This window comes from Dermochelys coriacea, chromosome 2 (genome assembly GCF_009764565.3).
Source record: "Dermochelys coriacea isolate rDerCor1 chromosome 2, rDerCor1.pri.v4, whole genome shotgun sequence".
Lineage (NCBI taxonomy): Eukaryota > Metazoa > Chordata > Testudines > Dermochelyidae > Dermochelys > Dermochelys coriacea.
The window spans coordinates 179,321,290-179,339,516 of record NC_050069.1 but is presented as its reverse complement, the minus strand read 5'-3'; the positions used below and the strand labels follow the sequence as shown (position 1 = coordinate 179,339,516).

Below are 18,227 nucleotides of genomic sequence, written 5' to 3'. Positions count from 1 at the left end.
ACCAGATACAGCTACCTAATACAGTGTATATTTGTATCCTAGACTAGATGTTACTCCCCTGCCAGTTATACTTTCAAGGCCACACAGTGCATAATCAATGCAGAGTAGTGGGAGGTGGCCCCATTAGGTCTTTCAAGGGTTCATTTTATGCAGACTTAGAAATTATAGCTGTTATGGAAGGTTACTAGACTCAGCATGTGCTATTGCTCCAGCATAAATAAGTCATTAGAGAAATTGAGATACAATGGATTTGTACTCCAGTGATGCACAGCCTGAAATGAAGTAACTCACCAAACCCAATCCTGTGCATTCATCAGAAATATAAAGCAGGATGTAATTCTTAACCAACATCCATCCAGAAGAAAGTCATTGCAGTATGTACAGCTTCATAAAGTATTTCCTGGTGTACTCTAGGGCAAGTGTATGTACACGGGACAAAATTTTAAATTTCATGCATCTGTTCATTTATGGAGCTGCAGACATAAGTACCACAGCAAAAACTGTGACTGCATAATCAAGCTTGAGTATGAAGAAATTGCTTATTGAAAAACTCGGTGTTTGCCATCTACAGAGACACAGAAGATTCATATTCACAACCTGCACTTCCTAAAGGGAAAAGCAAAAATCATTTTTTTCTGTCCCTCTATTTATCTGTTGTTACAATAGTGCCCAGCACTGTAGTATTTAAGCATCTCCAAAGTATTTTAAAGATGTAACACTCTTCCTTTTGAGTGGGTTGAAGTTAATGTTTGTTTAGAATTTTTTGTGGTGTGGTATGTGGAAGTGAGAGGTTGGGGGTGCTTAATGGGGGAAAGTGAAGTCAAAAGAGTTTTGTGTTGAGTTCTAAACACAGTAAGACCTCTGGACATCCTTCACTCTTGCAGTAGTGAGCCCCATAATCTAAGTCCAGCCCCTGTGAAATAGAAAAGGAGTACTTGTGGCACCTTAGAGACTAACAAATTTATTTGAGCATAAGCTTTTGTGAGCTTCAGCTCAAAATGTCGCTCTAGCATCAATCAGCCAACAAGAAAAGGCTTGCATGTGTTCTGGTGGAATGTGGCTATCGTGACACATCTTAGTTGCAGAAAGAGGCAATGTCTTAAGTAGGCAGAGCAAATCACATGGAGGGCTTTGACTGTCAGGCCAGAGACTTTAAACAACTCTTCGTGACATCCTGCTGTGACCCAAGAACCTCTTAGTGCCAACTGGCAGAGAGGGCACAGGGGGTTATAGGAATCCCCTGGGTGTGATGTCTACATAACAGTGCACCAAAGGGTGACATGTGGGGGCTCTACTAGCAGCGAGTAATACCCTGATCAGCTTAGTCACTGTGAAATGCATGTACGGGTAATGTTTAAGAACTCCAGTATCTGTACTAGAAATTAAAGCCTTGAAGTTAAAAGCAGGTACCCAGGAGGCATCAAGCCTTTGACAAATTCTGTTTCGGAAGGGGATGCTTCTGTCTGTGTCTGGTCAGGTGTGTATTGTGCATTGCATCTCTCACAGTGCAAGCCTATCTGAATGCAAAGACAGAATCTAATTTTAAAGTTTACAAGTCAACAAGAGAGGGAAGAACAAGTAGCAGGGGGTTTCCTGATTGTGAATAAAGATCAAAGGACTGCTTTAGGGATACCCACATCCTGTCTAAGTGTAAGGTCTGTATGGGATTTAAAGGCAGGTCAAGGAAAGACAGGCGCTAGACCAGTGGTTCTTAACCTGCGGCCCAATCAGCACACAGCTGTGGCCATGTGACATCCTCAGGGCCATACAAGTAGCATTGGATGGAGCCCACAATGGTAAATAGGTTGAGAACCACTGGGCTACACTTAAGCTCCTTCTAATGAAGTATTTGCTAGCCCCAGTGGAGTCTGCTTCCCGCAGCACCATATATCATCTTCAACATCCCACGCTTCAGAGGCTTGAATTTCTGAGAGGAAGAAGTCTCTCTCTTTACAGAGCACCTGTATGAGGCATAGATGACCCCATAAATCCAACTCTAAGGAGACTCCATGTCCATCAAGGGGTTCAGCTGAGGTTCGGTTTGAGCCTGGTACTGAGCCTTCGGTACCACACAAGAAGCAGTGTGCAGAAAGGTCTTTGAACAGACAGCCCAGGGAGCCAACAGGCTGCCTACATATGCCCTGGTACCATCACCTCCCTTACAGCAGGGCTCTGAGGCTAAAGAAGCTCCACTACAAGTCTCACAAGTACTGTTCTCACCATCTCACAATGCCAGGCCCTGGTACTGATTTGGTCTTCTGGATACCATTGTTAGGGGAGATTTTGTTAACCCAGCAATATGCCTAGGCCACGACCACTAACTGGAATATCAGTCACACTTATTGCCAAAAGCAGCTATAAGGCCTTTAACCAGGCCAAGGGGGTTGAACGCAAGAAATGAGCATGACTCTGCTGCCATCGTGTTGAGCATTCTTTTAAAATTGCTGATGCATGCAGCTTTCAAAAATGGGAAGTCTAAATATATTTGTTGGTATGTAGAAATACAGCTGCACAACGAATGGCTTGCTTAACATTTTGTTTTTTAAATATATATATGTTGTTGTAATGCTTAGAAGCATAAAAAGGGCGAAAAGGTCTGGGTTGAGTGGACTCGTCTAGTGGATTCATCTTAAGATCCTAGGCAGCAGACAGAAGGCTGGTCACTGGCCACCTACCATTGGCCACTCAAAGACTACTCCAGACTTTGGGTAATTATAGATTTGGGGTGTTCTAACCTATTGCTTGTGTATGTGTGCTTGAGACTGACTAAAGGAAAAGCTTTAAGCAAAAGTACTCATGTTTGGTTTATTAGATAGATGTGCTGTGGCTGCATTGATTTATTTCCTGACACTGCCTCACAAAGAGTTAAGTTACCAAGAGATTTGGATTCAGAAACACCCCAGGTAACATCATAACCCTCCAGATTTATTTTCCTGGAAGACGTATTTATACCTGTACCCAAGGTACTGAAGTCTCCTGTGCTATGATATTCTATCAGGGCCCTTCACTAGCACTGCTCATCTATGTCTGAGGCTGTCCCATTCAGCCCAGTGGATGATTCTTAGACTCTCAGGTCTCAGCACAGGGATCTCCTTTGGGGCCTTACCACACGTCCTGCAGAGCCAGTATTCTGAAGAAGCTCTTTTGAAGTATCACTCCGCAGGCTCAGGAAATGGAGAATTCTTTTCCCATTCCACTCCCAATTCCCTGGTGGTGGATGTAACTAATGAAATTAATAGACAAGCCCATTCCAGACCTTCTCCTTGTGATAAGGAGTCTCACTGTTTAGACCTCCCGAGTAGGAAAAGCTACTCCTTGGTAGCTCTCCTTTTTCGCGTGACACATTTCGCCAACAGGGCTTGGTAGTTTGACTTCAACACGCATTCCAAGTTCACGCATTTTAGTGAACATCTGCTATACAATCAGAGGGAACAATTTCAGGCCTTCATTTCAAAGGGTCAGATGGTATCCAGAACCTCCCTCTGAGCTGTCCTAGAGGCTGCAGAAACAGCCATGATTGTGTGGAGAGCATCCAGGCTCCAGTCTTCCGCTCTCCTCAGAGAGATGCAGATTCTCTAGAAGGCTTTCCCCTTTGAAGGCCCCTAGCTCTGATGCAGACTGCCCCCTCCACTCTGAAGGATTTAAGAGCTACCTTACGGTTGTTGGGAATTTACATTCTTGAAACAAAGACAGTTTAGGTCTCAAACATCACCACAATCTAGGCCATTACAGTACAACCCCCAACAGCCTCTTCCCAGACCTTTGAAATTTCAGAGTAGGAGATCTAGATGTGCTATAGAAGGGGATACTCCCCTTTTCTGACATCAGTTGTATCTCCCTTTTAGAGAAACAGTTTTGACTTCTTCGTTGAGGGCCTCAAGAAACCTCTCTCTCAGGATCATGTGCTGAACAATTACATCCAACCCTCTTTTTGGAAATCTGCTATCCCACTTCCTCCCTGCACACCAATTATATTTGTGGGATGGGTGGATGGCTAGATGAAATTTGGTTCATTGCCTTTGATACCTGTCTCCCAGATCTAGGGATGAAACTAGAGTGGCTGGAGGTGATTGACATGGAATACTCCATCCCCTTCCACATGATCTCCCCTCCCTCCCACACCCCTGCCCTGTCCCTCTTGGGGGTGATTGAGAGATTGGAAGAGTAGGAGACAGTTTCTCCCAGAATTTGTTGGAAGGGAGTTCTGCTCCAACTATTTCCTATTTCCGATGAGGGGCAGAGGATGGAGACCAGGTTTCTGAAATTGATGATTGAACATGTCTGTCCTTTCCCAGCACTTCACAATCGTGACACTAATTTCATCCCTAGATCTGGGAAACTGTTTCACCACCCTTGATCTCCAGGATGCCTACTTTCATATAGTTATCTACCAATCCCACAAACATTTCTTACACTTCAAATTAGACTCAGAACATCCAGTACCGAGTCTTTCCTTTCCAGTTTACTGCTGCTTCTAGGGTCTCCTCTAGCATTGGTTGCCCTTTTTCCATCAGTAGGGCATAGCATTATTCCCTGCGTGAACAATTGGCTACTCAAGAGTCAACCACCTCTAGAGGTCCAGTGAGCAACCTCCAGGGCTGTAGGCCTGTTTCAGTCTCTGGACTTCATATCATTTGAAAGAAGTCTACACTGACCCCAGTCCAAAGAATAGACTCTTAATCAGATTGCCTAACTATCAATCTCCCCAAAGAGATGATATTCTCCACTCTCTGTTCAGTCTAATCTCAACAATGCAACATGGCCTGCAAACAACTGCAAGAACCTGTCTAAAACTCATCCACATGTCAGCCTCCACATTTGTCATGCCCCACGTGAGACTTCACCTCAGATGTGTAACCCCAAACAGACAGTCTCTCCACCAGCATCATAGTACTTCAAAGTTCTGGACTCTCTCTGGGGGTGGAAGGAGCCACTGAAGGTCTGTGTGAGAACCCATTCTAGGATCCTCCATCTTCAAAGATTCTCACAACAGATGCTCCTCTTCTGGGAGGGGGGGGGCGGGACTCACCACCAAGGAAAAGTGGTCTGCACAAGAGGTCGTGCTCCATATCAATATTCTGGAGCTGAGCAATTTTTTACGCATGCCAATGTTTCCTTCACATAATACAGGGCCAATCCATCAGAGTGAGTGAGTGAGTAAACCAACAGGATAGAGCAAAATCCCAGCCTTCATGTGCCAAGTTGCTAAGGCTATGTAACTGACACATTTCCCATTAGATAGAAATCTCAGCTGTCTGTCTTCCAGATCTCCAGAATACAATTGCAGACACTTCCTTCAGGGTCACAAATAAAAACTCAATGGTTCTATCTTCCACAGAATTTTCCAGACATGGGGCTTAGCAGAAACAGACTTCTTTGCCACTCCCAACAATGTGAAATGCTGTCTTTTCTGCTCCAAAGGAGGATATGGCCACAACTCATTGGGAAATGTCCTCATAACACTGTGAGACTCGTATCCTATGGTAGGCTTTCCTGCCTCTACCTCTACTCCACAAGACCTTACTCAAATAGTGTAAGGAAAGACTGTCATCCTCCTTGCACCGTCTTGGTCAAGACAAGTGTGCTATTCGAGCCTCCTTCATCTCTCTATGGCAGTGCCTCTCAGGAAGGAGCACGTTGCAAAACCCAGGGACCCTGATCTATCCTTGACCTTGTGAGCATGGTTCCTAGATCGCTCTTGAACATGGAACTAACCTGTTCAGATATGGTCCAGTCAGTTCTCCTATTTAACAGGAAACCAAGTACTCAGAAAACTTACCTTAAAAAGTGGAAATGCTGCTTCCCCTCCTGGTGTTCCCTTCGATCTTCCCAAGCCTCAGCTGTTCTGCTTTCCAAAATCCTGGACTACCTGTTGGGTTTAAAGATGAAAGTTCTATCAATTGGCTCAGAGTACATTTTGGCCATAACAACAGCCTTCCTCTCACCCATCAAAGGCTTCTCAGTCTTTGCCCACCCTACTCAGCTAGATTCCTCAAGGGCTTACAAAGCTTATCCAGCCTCCCTCCCCCCAATACAGAATCTGGCCCCTCAGTTTGGTTCTCTAGGCCCTGAGGAAACGTCCCTTCAAACTGATGGCTACCTGATCTCTCCTTCACCTCTCCCTTAAGACTTCATTCTCCATAGCCATCGCTTCAGCTAGACAGCCATAAGTGCACTATGCTCTCCCCTTTGACCCACTCTATGCCACTGTTTATAAAGACAAAGTAACACTGCACCCCATTCTCTCTTTCTCCTGAACTTCTCTTTAGGATACCACATTAATGAAAAGATTTGCCTGCTAGAGTTCTACCCAAAATCTCATACCTCTTAGAGACCAGTCTACATACGCTAGCTGTCAGACCTATCAAGGTAGAAGGTGAGGGCTCTTCTAAGACTTTCTGGGTCTCTCCTAGGCTATTTGTATTAAGAGGATGAAGGATCAATCCATTTCCACTCAGACTTCAAAGGTGGGTTTCAAGTTGCCATCTTAACTTGCTATGAATCGAGTGGGATGCAGCCCCCTCAGAGAGAGAGAGAGAGCGCACGCACGCATGCGCACACTTCACTCAAGCTCAGTACACATCTACAGCTCTACTGAAGGATGACCCCATAACAGAAATGTGTAGGGCTGCAAGTTGGCCTTCCCTTCATACTTTTGCCAAGCATTATGCCATCTTACCTGCTTCCAGGGATGATACTGCTTTTGGTGTCCTCAGCACCCTCCTCCTCCTCACTGCATTACTGCTTGGGAGTTTCCTATGATGGAGCATCCATAGAAACATATACTGACGGAGGAGAAGAGGTTATTTACCTTACAGTAACTTGAGTTCATTAAAGATGTTTTGTTTCTATGGGTGCTCCTCCTGCTCTCCTTCTCAGCTGTGGAGGGTCTGCTTTGCAGTTGAGAAGGGAGTGAGTGGCGATGGGTTTGCACCTCTCTTATGTCCTTACTTGGAGACAAGAAGTACTACTCTGTGCAGGCACTGGCTTGCGGACACTGCTTTGCACTCTCCACTTGAGACCCCACAGGCACATACCATCCCACAGCAGAGCACCCACAGGGACAAAAACAGCTAGAAGAACTCAAGTTACTATAAGGTAAGTAACTTTTAAACCTTCAAAGCTGCCTACTGGAACCCCTCCCCCCCATAAAAAAGAATTCCCCCTCATTCTAATTTCTCCCTTCCCTCTACTGCAACTCCTGTCTGCATCTAAAGGGCCTTTTAAAATACTGCAGCTCACCTGTTACTACCTTCCACCTCTCCCTACCTTTTTCCCTGTCAGGGAGAGAAAACGATGATGGACTCCTGCTATTGGACAGATTCTACTCCAGAACTTCTGAGTCCTTCCTGGGTGACTGCAAGCAGTAATAGTGCACAGATAGTTGGATGCCCCTTCATCTGCCTCTGGCAGGGCTAATCTGAAATTATATTTGTCAGAGGCTGGCACGCTTCAGGCAGGCACCTGAAACCTTCCTCTGCACCTGTAACTCTGGCTGCCAGCAGCCCATGTACTGCAGTGGTTTAGACTGGAAAAGGCTCTGCTCCTGCAGGAGGAGTTCCCCCATGACATATCAGCCACACTTGGCAGTAACCTGCAGCACATAATCCATATGTAGATACTTGAGTCATTATTAGTGGGTCTTATTTCTGGTATCCTGTTGACATATGAATTGCTATTTTTCTTTTAAAAAGAGGCAAAATTGCAAGAAGAAGAAAATAGTCACATAGTATTTATGTGGGGCAAAAGTATCCATGATGGCTGTTTACTCTGGATCAGAGCTTTCCTGTTTTAATATGCATGTGCTTTGTGTAAATTCTTGTGTAGACTGCATACCAGATACCAATGTCAGTGAGACCAGCACCAATGGCACTGAAGTAGCAATGGCATGGGACAGTCTCAGATGCTCTTAGCACCCCCAGGGCATCAAGTGCACAAAGTACAGTCAGCATTGGTTAAATTAAAACATTCAACTGATCCCTATGTCCTCCTGCCTCTTATCTCCTCTACTGTTCGGAAGCAACAGGGCCTGGAGTTCTCAGTCTCCTTGCTGTCAGGAGATGAGGACAACCGTGGTTCTAGGAAAGAGGTGAGGATGCTCCCTTTAATGCAGGGTTGGTTTTTTTTTATTTTTTAAACTGTTTTAAAGAAAACTAATGAAATGTAGATGTCAAACACCATTTAAAGCAATGTGGGGCATAAAGACATCAAATCTGTGACATACGCCAGCAACACTGGGTCTCATTGACCACCTCAAACTTGTGGAAGCAGAATTTGGAGTCTACTGCATCAGACCAAAACTGATCAACAGTTTTGGTTCCCAAATGAGATCCTTTACTCTGGATCACTCAAAGCCAAGGACTTCTAGGCCTGTGGGAGCTACAAGATCAAAAGTCCTAGCAAGTCCATTAATGGATGTGGAGCCAGGCGTCAAGAAAAGAAACTCGAGGAACATCCTATATGTTCTTAAAGATACACAGCCCCACAAACAATGCAGTTCATGAAAGATTTTTCTTTCCAAGATTTGGATCCAAAGTACAGTAAATGGACAAAGGATGCAGAGTAGAAAATGTGAACTGCATTTGTGCATTAACCAAATCCCAGGTAAGCTCCTTCTCTTGTGGTCAGAAACTAATTGGGGGCTAGAGCGCTAAGAAAAATTCATTCTGTTTGAAGAGCAGGTACGAGATGGTTTGTGCTAGAACTCATACATATGGGTGGGTATCTGTTTGCTGAATATCTTTTGGGTGGCGGTGGGAGGGAGAGTAACTGTGTTAGGATTATATTCATTCCAATTTAACCAAACTTCAAAAAACACTTTCAAAAACAGCTTCTTTTGGATCAAAGGTTTATTTTGAATGACACAACACTGAAAAACATAATAGTTTACAGATGACTTCTTGATACAGGATACATTATATACCTTATTTTAAAAGGATCCGTGAAGGTGTGCTGCATAAATACATATAGAGAAAATATATTGTTTGTTTTTGTCCTCCTTAGATATTTTTTATTTTCATAATTCAGCCAATTAAAGTATAGATTAGCATTATAACCACTCCATCCAAACAATCTCAAACTATTGCAGCTAGAAATAGAGGAGACTGAGCCATGCCTTCCAATGTTTTAGCAGCTTTGAACGTGATAGTTATAATTGTTCATCTCAGAATGAAAATTTCACATTACAAACACAGATATTGTATAATGTTTTGGCAATGGAGCAGCTAGCTTTGTTTTGGAACAAAGCTATTGCCTGTAATGCCGGACCTTGTAAGAGCAATGCATCTATCAATGATACTACAGAGTCAAAGAACTACAATGGAGGGTAATGTGTTAATGCATATGTATGCACTTATATACACACAAGCATATGTGTGTATACATGTTCAAAAATAACATTGAAAACCTTTGCAGCAGTTCATTTTTTTAGACACATAATTTAATAATTTGACCTCATTACTAAAGGATTACTAATAAAATCTTCTGTAGTGCAGCAACTCAATACAATATACTTAGTGCAGAGAAGTTAAGGTTCTCGTAGTGAGCAGGCTAATTTTAGATTTCATGGGAAAGGATCAAATACAGGATCACCATAGCTCCGACAAAGCACAAACAAACCTGTTGCCACATACGTGTGAACAAATAATACATTTTTTCATATACTGCTTCAGACGATGCTAGCTTAACTGTTTGCATTCATGCTCATTTGATATGTTCACCAAGCTTTGTCTGGCACCAGTCTGTAAACCATTAGCAGTTTAACTACAAAAGTGGGTTCCTGTGTTTCAAAGAGATTTAAAAACCTACCAACTGAGCTTCTTATAATACTGTTATGCCTGAGCCGAGAACTACTCCAAGGGCTTTGTGAAGTTCTCTGGGAAAAGTCCCTTATAGGTTACTGCATCTCTGTACTGCAGCCAATCAGATTCTTTAATGCCTGTCAGCCATCCAGCCTCCTGCAAGGTAAAAGGGAGAATTTATAGGCAGACAGCATTTTACAGGTGCAAAGTTGGAGGATGTGTTGAGGTCCTTTTAAAATTCATACTGTTTAATATTAGGGGTGTTTGGGGTGGGGAGAACCTTCTAATCCCAATAAGCGAGAGAAAATTACATGTTTTTTCCCTTTCTAATCACCCTAAATTCTCCCTTTTTTTGCAGGATAGTTCACTGTGGTTCCTGTAGTGGAAGTTGGTGGTGGCAACAGTTCCTGGTTCTTCCCTGTTAAAGTACCTCTAAGATCCCAAAACCATTACTTGAAACTTTTCCAAATATCCAGGCTGAGGCAGACATCTGGCACTGAAAACTTCACTCTAAATTATAGTTTGGCAGTTAAGTAACTGAAAAGCAGGGTCTTATAGGGGCTGGCGTTGGGGAAACTTAACTTGCCGTGGTGCTAACCTGCTCTGCTTATAATAAATTTAAATTCAGTATCTTTCAAAATATATCCTCTGCTCTCAGATCCAAATCTTTTTGGCTAGGTCAGCGCTGCAGCTGGGAGTGAGCCTTCCAGCCTGGGTAGACATCATACTTCAGCTGTGCTCTAGCTAGCATGTTAAAAATAGCAGTGTGGATGTTGCAGCTCCCGTGGAGACTTGGCCTAGTCGCCTGAGCTGCAGTGTCCACACGGTGAGCTAACATGAAGCAGTTCAATTGACCACTAACAGGCCCATGAAATCAGTACATTGAACCGCTGCTATAACTTGGAACAGCAGCGATTGCTAAGCAAATAGAGGGGAAACGTTGAGACCTGTCCCAGCTTTCACAAAAGAGACAAAAATAGATGGGGAGGGGAGGAGATACTAGGCCGAATTTTCAGTGTCCTCAACTACCCTATAACTTTGCAATTACACTGTTGTTGTTTCACATTAGACTATAGCAGCGAGACCTGCACAGATGATGTAGAATTGCAGTGCCTAACTTTAGGCATCCTTCTGCCTAGTGGAATCCACAGCCCCTAGTAAAGCACCCAGGCTTCCTATATAATGAATGAGGAGAGCCTGACACCTAGGAATGGGATTTACAAACACCAGCATGCTGATTTGTCTAAGCCAGCCAGTAGGAAACGCCAAAGAGCGGTGTGTGGCCTAAGCCCTACCACCAACAAGAGACTACGGGCTAGTCTACACTAGAATCACTACAGCTGCGTAGCTGTGCATGCTTTCACAAAATAAAAAAAAGAGAGCAGAGGTGGTCTCTTATATCCATAGCCCAGTGGTTAGCAACCTCACCCAGGATGTGGGAGACCTAGGGTCAAATCCCCACTGTGCCTGATTTGGAGTAGGAACTTGAACCCAGGTCTCCCACCTCCCGGGAGAGTGCCTTCACCACTGGGCTATGGGATATTCTGGGGCAGGGTTCTCTGTCTCTACTGTTTCACTTTGTATAAATAAATATTCATTGGGTCAGAGAGTGACTAAGTACCTCAGCCATTGGCTTTAGGTGGGAGATGTGGGTTCAAGTCCCTGCTCCTCCTCAGATAGGGACAGGTGAGATCTGAACATGACTCTTCCCATATTATATAGGGCTACTATAACCACTGGGCTATGAGCTATAAGAGGACAATATCCTCCTACTGTGTTTTGTAGGGGCCCCAATCCGCTAGATACACACTCTGACAGTCTTGAGCAAGTCCACCATATCGCTCTAACATCTGAACTTTAAGATTTAGAGCTAGATCCACAAAGGGATTGAGGTGCCTGATCTGCATATGCAAATGTCTGTATCCTGGCAAATTTAATCATTTTTGCCCACAAGTGATTACACTTGCAGAACGGGGGGCACACTTAATTGAATCCATAATAGTGTAGGTCCCAAATTAGAGGATGTTCTTAAGAAATATGATCCAGACAGTCACAAAATAATGAGACATGGTGGAAACTCCTGCCATTGCATTGTGATTATTTTATCATGTACATGTAGAGGTTGAATGCTTTTGATAGAACTTCAACACAATACAAAATTACATCAAATTGTGATTTAATGGCTTTCTGAAGCTTCTAGTCAGTGGTGAAATGTCTTTCTAATTAATCAGGATTGAGTACCACTGAAGCAGGTAAGGACGACAACATTTTAGACTGAAATAAACCAAGGTAAATTTAACTGAGAAAATCTCTTTCAAGCATATGGCAGGATTGAGACAGAAGGGGCAGTAGTAAATGACAGCTTCCTGATCATAGGAGGAGGCAGATTCTGCTAGGGACAGGTGCTGACTAAAACTAATCTTAATCAATTCAACTCAAATACATTAGAAAACGTGTAGTCACCAGGATCAAACAAGCACAAAGTGTTCTTGTTTGGTATGATCTGAAACTATGAATCGGTACTACCAAATATACAAGAAATATGGCTTTAGACAGGCCACTTTTGAAGGAAGAAAAATGAACAGCCGAGAAGAAAGAAAAAACTCAATCTTTTTTGTCCTTCACTATGGTACGTTGTGATATAATATTAAGTTTAATGATGATAATAAACATGAAGGGCAAATGTGCACTGAATAATAATAGATAACTGAATTCAGAAACATGAATATATAAAGGTCTATTTTTTCCATCAATACACACAATTTACTCCAATTAATGCTAATAGGATTTACATGCAAACAACAAGAGAATAATATACCTTTCTAGATTAACCCAGAAAAGACTAAGCTTACATTTAATACTCCAAGAAAAAAGAGCTAAGGAATATTGCCCAGAGCCTCAGAAGTATTTGAGTGCCTAACTTCCATTGACTTCAATGGAAGCTAAGGGCCTAAGTAACTTTGAGACTGATTCTGTCATCCTCACATTTAGCACCTTACTCTGTGAATAATGCCATTGAAATAAATGGGACTACACATGGAATAAGGTACTACTCAACTTGAATCAGGATAGCAGAATCTAGCTTTATAAGAAGAGCGTAGGGTCATGCTGAAAAAGTATCCAGTACAGTGTACTAAAAATGTAAAATAGATAAGATATCCTGCTCGTATATTAAAGCAAGAGATCAGTTGATAACGTTAGCACTGCTTAAAAGGAATATTACAAGGACTCAATGTTGCAAACACATGCCGTCAGGAACAGTGCTTAGCATTCTGACTAGTCCCATAGAAGACAATAGGATTATTTAGGGCGGTAAGGAATATTCCCAGCACTATGTACTTGCAGGTTCAGGCCTCAAAATGACAGAAGTAGAGGCATGTTCTTCATATCTTCCCCTACCAATGGGGAACTAACCAACAATAATCTTGGTAAAATAGGTGCAGTACCTTCCTTGAACCCTTTGAAAAGGTAAAATCATTTCTCCACTGTCTATGGAAGAAGGGGGGAGGTAGATCCATGTTTTAAGCAAAGCTGAAGAATGCTTTTTGTTCAAATCAAATTGTGATCTGGAGCTATGATCTCTTTTGGTCTTATCCTTTGGGAGTCTTTCCATTGACTTCAGTAGGCATCTTATTTAGTGTATAAAATTGTATCTTCTATTTAAAAATCATTTTATTTTACTATTGCAAATGTTTAACATTTAAATGAAATTAAAACATCTTCTGTGTTCCAACAAAATTAAAGCTCTGTTGCCAATCTTATCAACAACCTGAAAACTTTTGGGGGCCTGGTCCTCCACAGCTAATACCCTGGAGGTTTGGCTGAAGCTGCCAGGTCTTTTCCTGGGTAGGGAACTGCAGGATTAGTAGAAGTTGATATTTCCAGAACCAATACTTTAGGAGATTTAGACTTCCAGAGGGCAGAGTTAAAGCTACAGAGCTACTACTCATAATTTGGTTGTAGGGTTACACAATTTGTAAGCAAAATACTCTATGGCCTAATTTGTATTGATTTGATCTGTTCCAATCTATACGTATAGGCTCCAGACACTAGACTACCGATTTTGCTGCAATGTTAAAACAAGATTTACAGTGACTTAATGCACTATTTGTATGCATCTACTGTGTGTAAGTGAGTATGTGTGAGAGAAGTAAAACCATAATTTAAAGCAGCCAAATGAAATCTAGAAGAATGTTGAAGGTTAAATCATACTATTAATACATCTACTGCATTTCCAGGTTATAATCAACATTGCCTTACACTCTTAGATGAAATGAAGCATGAAGACAGTTTTAGTCTTAATATGTTCTAACAGTGCCATTTTAAATGACTGCATTTCTTATCAACTGTAGACAGTTCAAAATATCTCCAGGAAAAGAAAAATAGCAAAAGAAATGGTTCCTCGGTTGTTTACCTGGTCATCCGTGGCCTCAGAAGGGATTACTAGTACAGTATCTCCTCGTTTTAAATTAAGCTCATCAGCATTAGCTGCCTCAAAATCATGTAGAGCTTCAACCTGAAGAAAATACAAAACATGAGGATGTCATCTAGGGAAAGTAGTAAGAAAAATTAAGTAGAAACAAATTATCTCTTTCGCAACTCACATTTAACAATGTGCAGCTGTACTGTGCTTTCAAACTCTCAAACACACTGCTATGGCATTGCCTGTCTTTCAACTGATATAATTGCATATACACTCCATTTTTTGTTTGATATGTTTGTTAATTCCATGTTTTTCTATTCTCTTCTGTGAAGAAATTCACATATTAAATATGAATTTAATTGTTCACTCATTCCTTCAATGACAGGTGGGTTCCCTCAACTCACAGGGATCTGGAGGATAGATGATGCTGCAACATCCCATAAGTACTGCTGCTTGGACAAATCCTGCTATCCTTATTCAAAGAGTGGCATCACTGGAAGCTTTCCTGAGGAAGGGTGAAAGGATTTGGCCAACCTATCTTAGGCAAACTGATTATGTAGTTAGAGTGATGCCAATGCCCTAATGATATCTGTGGTTCTGATCTTATTCCTGAAGGAATTATCTTCCTGAAGCAATCCTTCCTGTAAATAATAGTGAGGAAAATGGTACAATTCCAGTGGTAAGTTAAAGGTGTGGGTAGTGGGAATCTTGCTGTGTGGACTGGGAAGCACTCTTGTTTGCTGGTAAATTAGGGCTATGATATTTCTCACTTCAACTAGTAATTATTGACAAGATAATCTGTTTGCAGAGCTAAACTGTCCATTTAACTAAATAATTCCACCTCCATAAATGGATACCCTGTTCTAGTTTCCTTGATGGCAACTAATCCCATGGCATCACTGCAGCAAAGCCAGGAATGGTAGCTGTGCATTCTCCCTTAACTCACAAGAGTTTGGTGAAAAATAGAGGAACACTGTCAGTGCGTCTTAAGTCAGAGTCACATGACATGTCTCACTCTGACCTGTTACTTTTAAAGTTTGCAAAGAACATTTGTGTATGAGAATAGAAAAAAAAACAATCCAAAATAACTGGGCATAGCCATGGCTTGTTATAGGACTAGTTAGACTGAACTATCCAAATTATAATACAGAGCACATGAACTTCTTTCATCTTTGCTCAGCTTACCTACTAGTCAATCATTCTGAAATAAGAAATATCAGGTACCTGGGAACCAAGAAACACAAAGGTTCTTAGGAGCCAACAAACACTTAGGGCAGAATTTCTCAGACCTGTTCACTGAAATACAATGCTTTTCAACTTGATCACTTTAAAAGATACTCTAATAATACATGGAATCTTGGTTGCATTGAAGTCAATTGCAAAAGTTTCATTGATTTCAATGGGACCATGCCTGCACTGGTAGATTTTCAGGCCAGAAAGGAACATTTTGATCATCTAGTCTAATCTGCTGCATAATGCAGGCCATAGAAATTCTCCCAACATATTAAAATATATTCACTGCTCTGATTAGATTAGTGTACTTGCACATTTGACTGAACACCATACTTCTACATGGATCATATTTCCACATAAAGAACAGTACAAGTTTTATTTCCCCCTTTATGTAGAAAAAACAATTCAAGGAAAAATAGCTTGACATTTTTGCTATTTAACCACACAGCCATCAGCCTAAATAACCTGTGCCCTTGGATATACTTACTTACACTTGATGCTAGGTTTAAAGGAATGTTTAAAATAAGAGTGACTAAATACTCGAGTAAACCTTAAAGAGAAAGCCAGGTGGCATTCCATGGGCTGCATCATCCGCTGACACAGGCAGTTCTTCAGAGGACGTAGTTTGGGTTTCCTCAATGATTTTCTGCTCACTTACAACCTGGGAAGTTTCACTGGCATCACTTTCAATGCCCTGAGTGCTAACGTCTTCCACAACAGCTTCGGATTCATTCACTATGATTTCATGTTCCTCTTCCTCCCCTTCATTGTTTGATGCTGGCTCTATTACTAGTGATGGGATGCTGCTGACTTTCTCCTGGGGGAAAAAAAAAAAACAGAAATTTTTTGAGAGTGATTAATTGGCCTCGTTAGCACTGACCCCCCTACTTGGTAAGGCAACTCCCATCTTTTCATGTGCTGTGTACTGTATATTTCACTCCATAAGGCTGATGAAGTGGTTTATAGCCCACGAAAGCTTATGCCCAAATAAATTTGTTAGTCTCTAAGATGCCACAAGGATTCCTCATTGTTTTTACTTCTAAAAAGTATGGAACAAAACAAAAAAAAAACAAAACTTACTTTATTTGCTTTTCTGTTTATGAGAGAAAATACGGATGCATTTTCCTCTCGTCCACAGCTGATCTTCTCATTGACCAGAGCTATGCTAGTGCATCTAGGGGATAAGATCCTCCCAGTTTGTGATAGCCGGTCTCTATTCCTCCCCATGTCAATTCTCTATCTTACTCCCCATGGATTATAACTGTCATCATAGCAGATGATAAAACATTCTACACCCTATTCTGTTTTCACTTAGGCTCCTGTCCAACTTCCAGTGAAATTAATGGGAGTACTTCCACTAACTTCAAAGTGCTATGGATCAGGCCATAACACTGCCCTAAATCAGAAGCAACTCCTCCTATGTCAGTGGAGTAACACTAGTGTAAACCTTGTGGGAGATCAAAATCAGGCATGCTACATTCACTTGCAATAGTTTAAACACCAATTAAAGTTTCTCCTGATTTACAGCAGCATAAACAAGAGACGAGACCATGTGAAGCTCATTACAACCATAAGAGCCCTATTCAGACAGGATTTTAGGCAGCTGTCTGGGGCATGCAACCCTTTAAAGGCCACATTGGCTAGCTATTCACCTGGCCAACATATCCAATTCAGCCTGGTGCTCAAGGGAAATACTTCTCCCCAGATTCTGTAGCATTGTTCATTAACGTGTGGGTGTGGGAGAGGTTGTATAAATGAGTTCCCCATTTCCCAAATCTCAATCTGTACTTCTCCCATCCCCCCATGAGGAAGCAGGTAGAACGGAGGATGACCATGTCTATCAATTGCTTATGTTATATAGTCTGGGTTAAAAATACCCCCAAACCCTTCATAGAGAATTTTTATTGATGAGTCAGGGACTGTTCTGATTATTATTATTATTTGTACTGTGGTAGCACCTAGGGGCCCCAGCTTCATTGTGTGAGGCATTGCGTAAGTACATAACAAAAAGCAATCCACAACCTGAAGACCTTGAGACAACAGGAGGGTGATTGAAAAAACGGATGTGAAGAGTCTAAGGTAATCATGACATGGAAGTCCTTGATCCCTAGAGTGCCAGAGTACAACTTGGGGTCTTTTCTTTGGTCTCCAGCTGCTAGAAAGCTGAAAGCTAGCCTGACCACACACTAGAATATCCTTGCAATTTATTTCTTCTAGAGTTACATGAGATTCAAGGCCTGACTTTCAGTGGTGCTGGAGGGGGATTTTCAGAGGCACAAAGGTACCAAACTCCCAATGGGAATCAGTGGGAGTTAGGCCTTTGCTACCCTTCGTGCCTCTGGAAATCTCCCCCCATTGAGCACTCACCACTCCTATTGACTTCAAGGGGAATTACATGTGCTCAGCATCTCTGAACACCAGTGCACTTGATCTTATTTATCATTTGGGGGGGGAGAAAAGAGCAGTTAGATAAAAAACACATTTGAAGAGAATCAAAGCTCTGTTTAACAAGCCACTGCTCTCCAGATTTATAGCTAATGGAATGAAAAAGCTTCTGCTTATCTTTAGGATTAATTGAGCCTGTTATAAACCCCAGAACACATCTGAGAGTGTATCAATCAATTGTAAACTCATCAGAAATGATTTTTGGTATACTGGGCCAGATTCCCAGCCAATATAAATTGGCATTGCTCCACTGAAGTCAGTGGTGCTACTTCATACCAGTGCCACTTAAAACAGAATGGGGGCCAATATGGACAGATAAGTCACCG

General features: G+C 42.0%; 1 protein-coding gene and 1 long non-coding RNA gene across 13 annotated transcripts in view; one reads left to right on the top strand and one right to left on the bottom strand.

Annotated features, from left to right (window-relative positions):
- Positions 1-16,007, top strand: part of LOC122458892 — a 70,243-nt gene extending 54,236 nt beyond the window's left edge. For 2 of the 4 annotated variants that reach the window (XR_006279200.1, XR_006279203.1), the window contains 2 exons: positions 8,150-8,604; positions 10,159-16,007. This is a non-coding gene — a long non-coding RNA (uncharacterized LOC122458892). Of the gene's footprint in view, positions 1-4,095; positions 6,468-8,149; positions 8,605-10,158 lie in introns of those variants that run through there. The other 2 variants (XR_006279201.1, XR_006279199.1) reach the window with 2 other exon arrangements.
- The window catches only part of AMPH (amphiphysin), a 177,340-nt gene continuing 167,950 nt past the window's right edge, over positions 8,838-18,227 (bottom strand). For all 9 annotated transcript variants that reach the window (XM_038388778.2, XM_038388777.2, XM_043508716.1 and 6 more), the window contains 3 exons: positions 16,007-16,273; positions 14,215-14,316; positions 8,838-9,956 (listed from right to left, as the gene is read on the bottom strand). In XM_038388778.2, the coding sequence (XP_038244706.1) occupies positions 9,849-9,956; positions 14,215-14,316; positions 16,007-16,273 (477 nt within the window). In that variant the 3' untranslated portion in view covers positions 8,838-9,848. The remainder of the gene's footprint in view (positions 9,957-14,214; positions 14,317-16,006; positions 16,274-18,227) is intronic.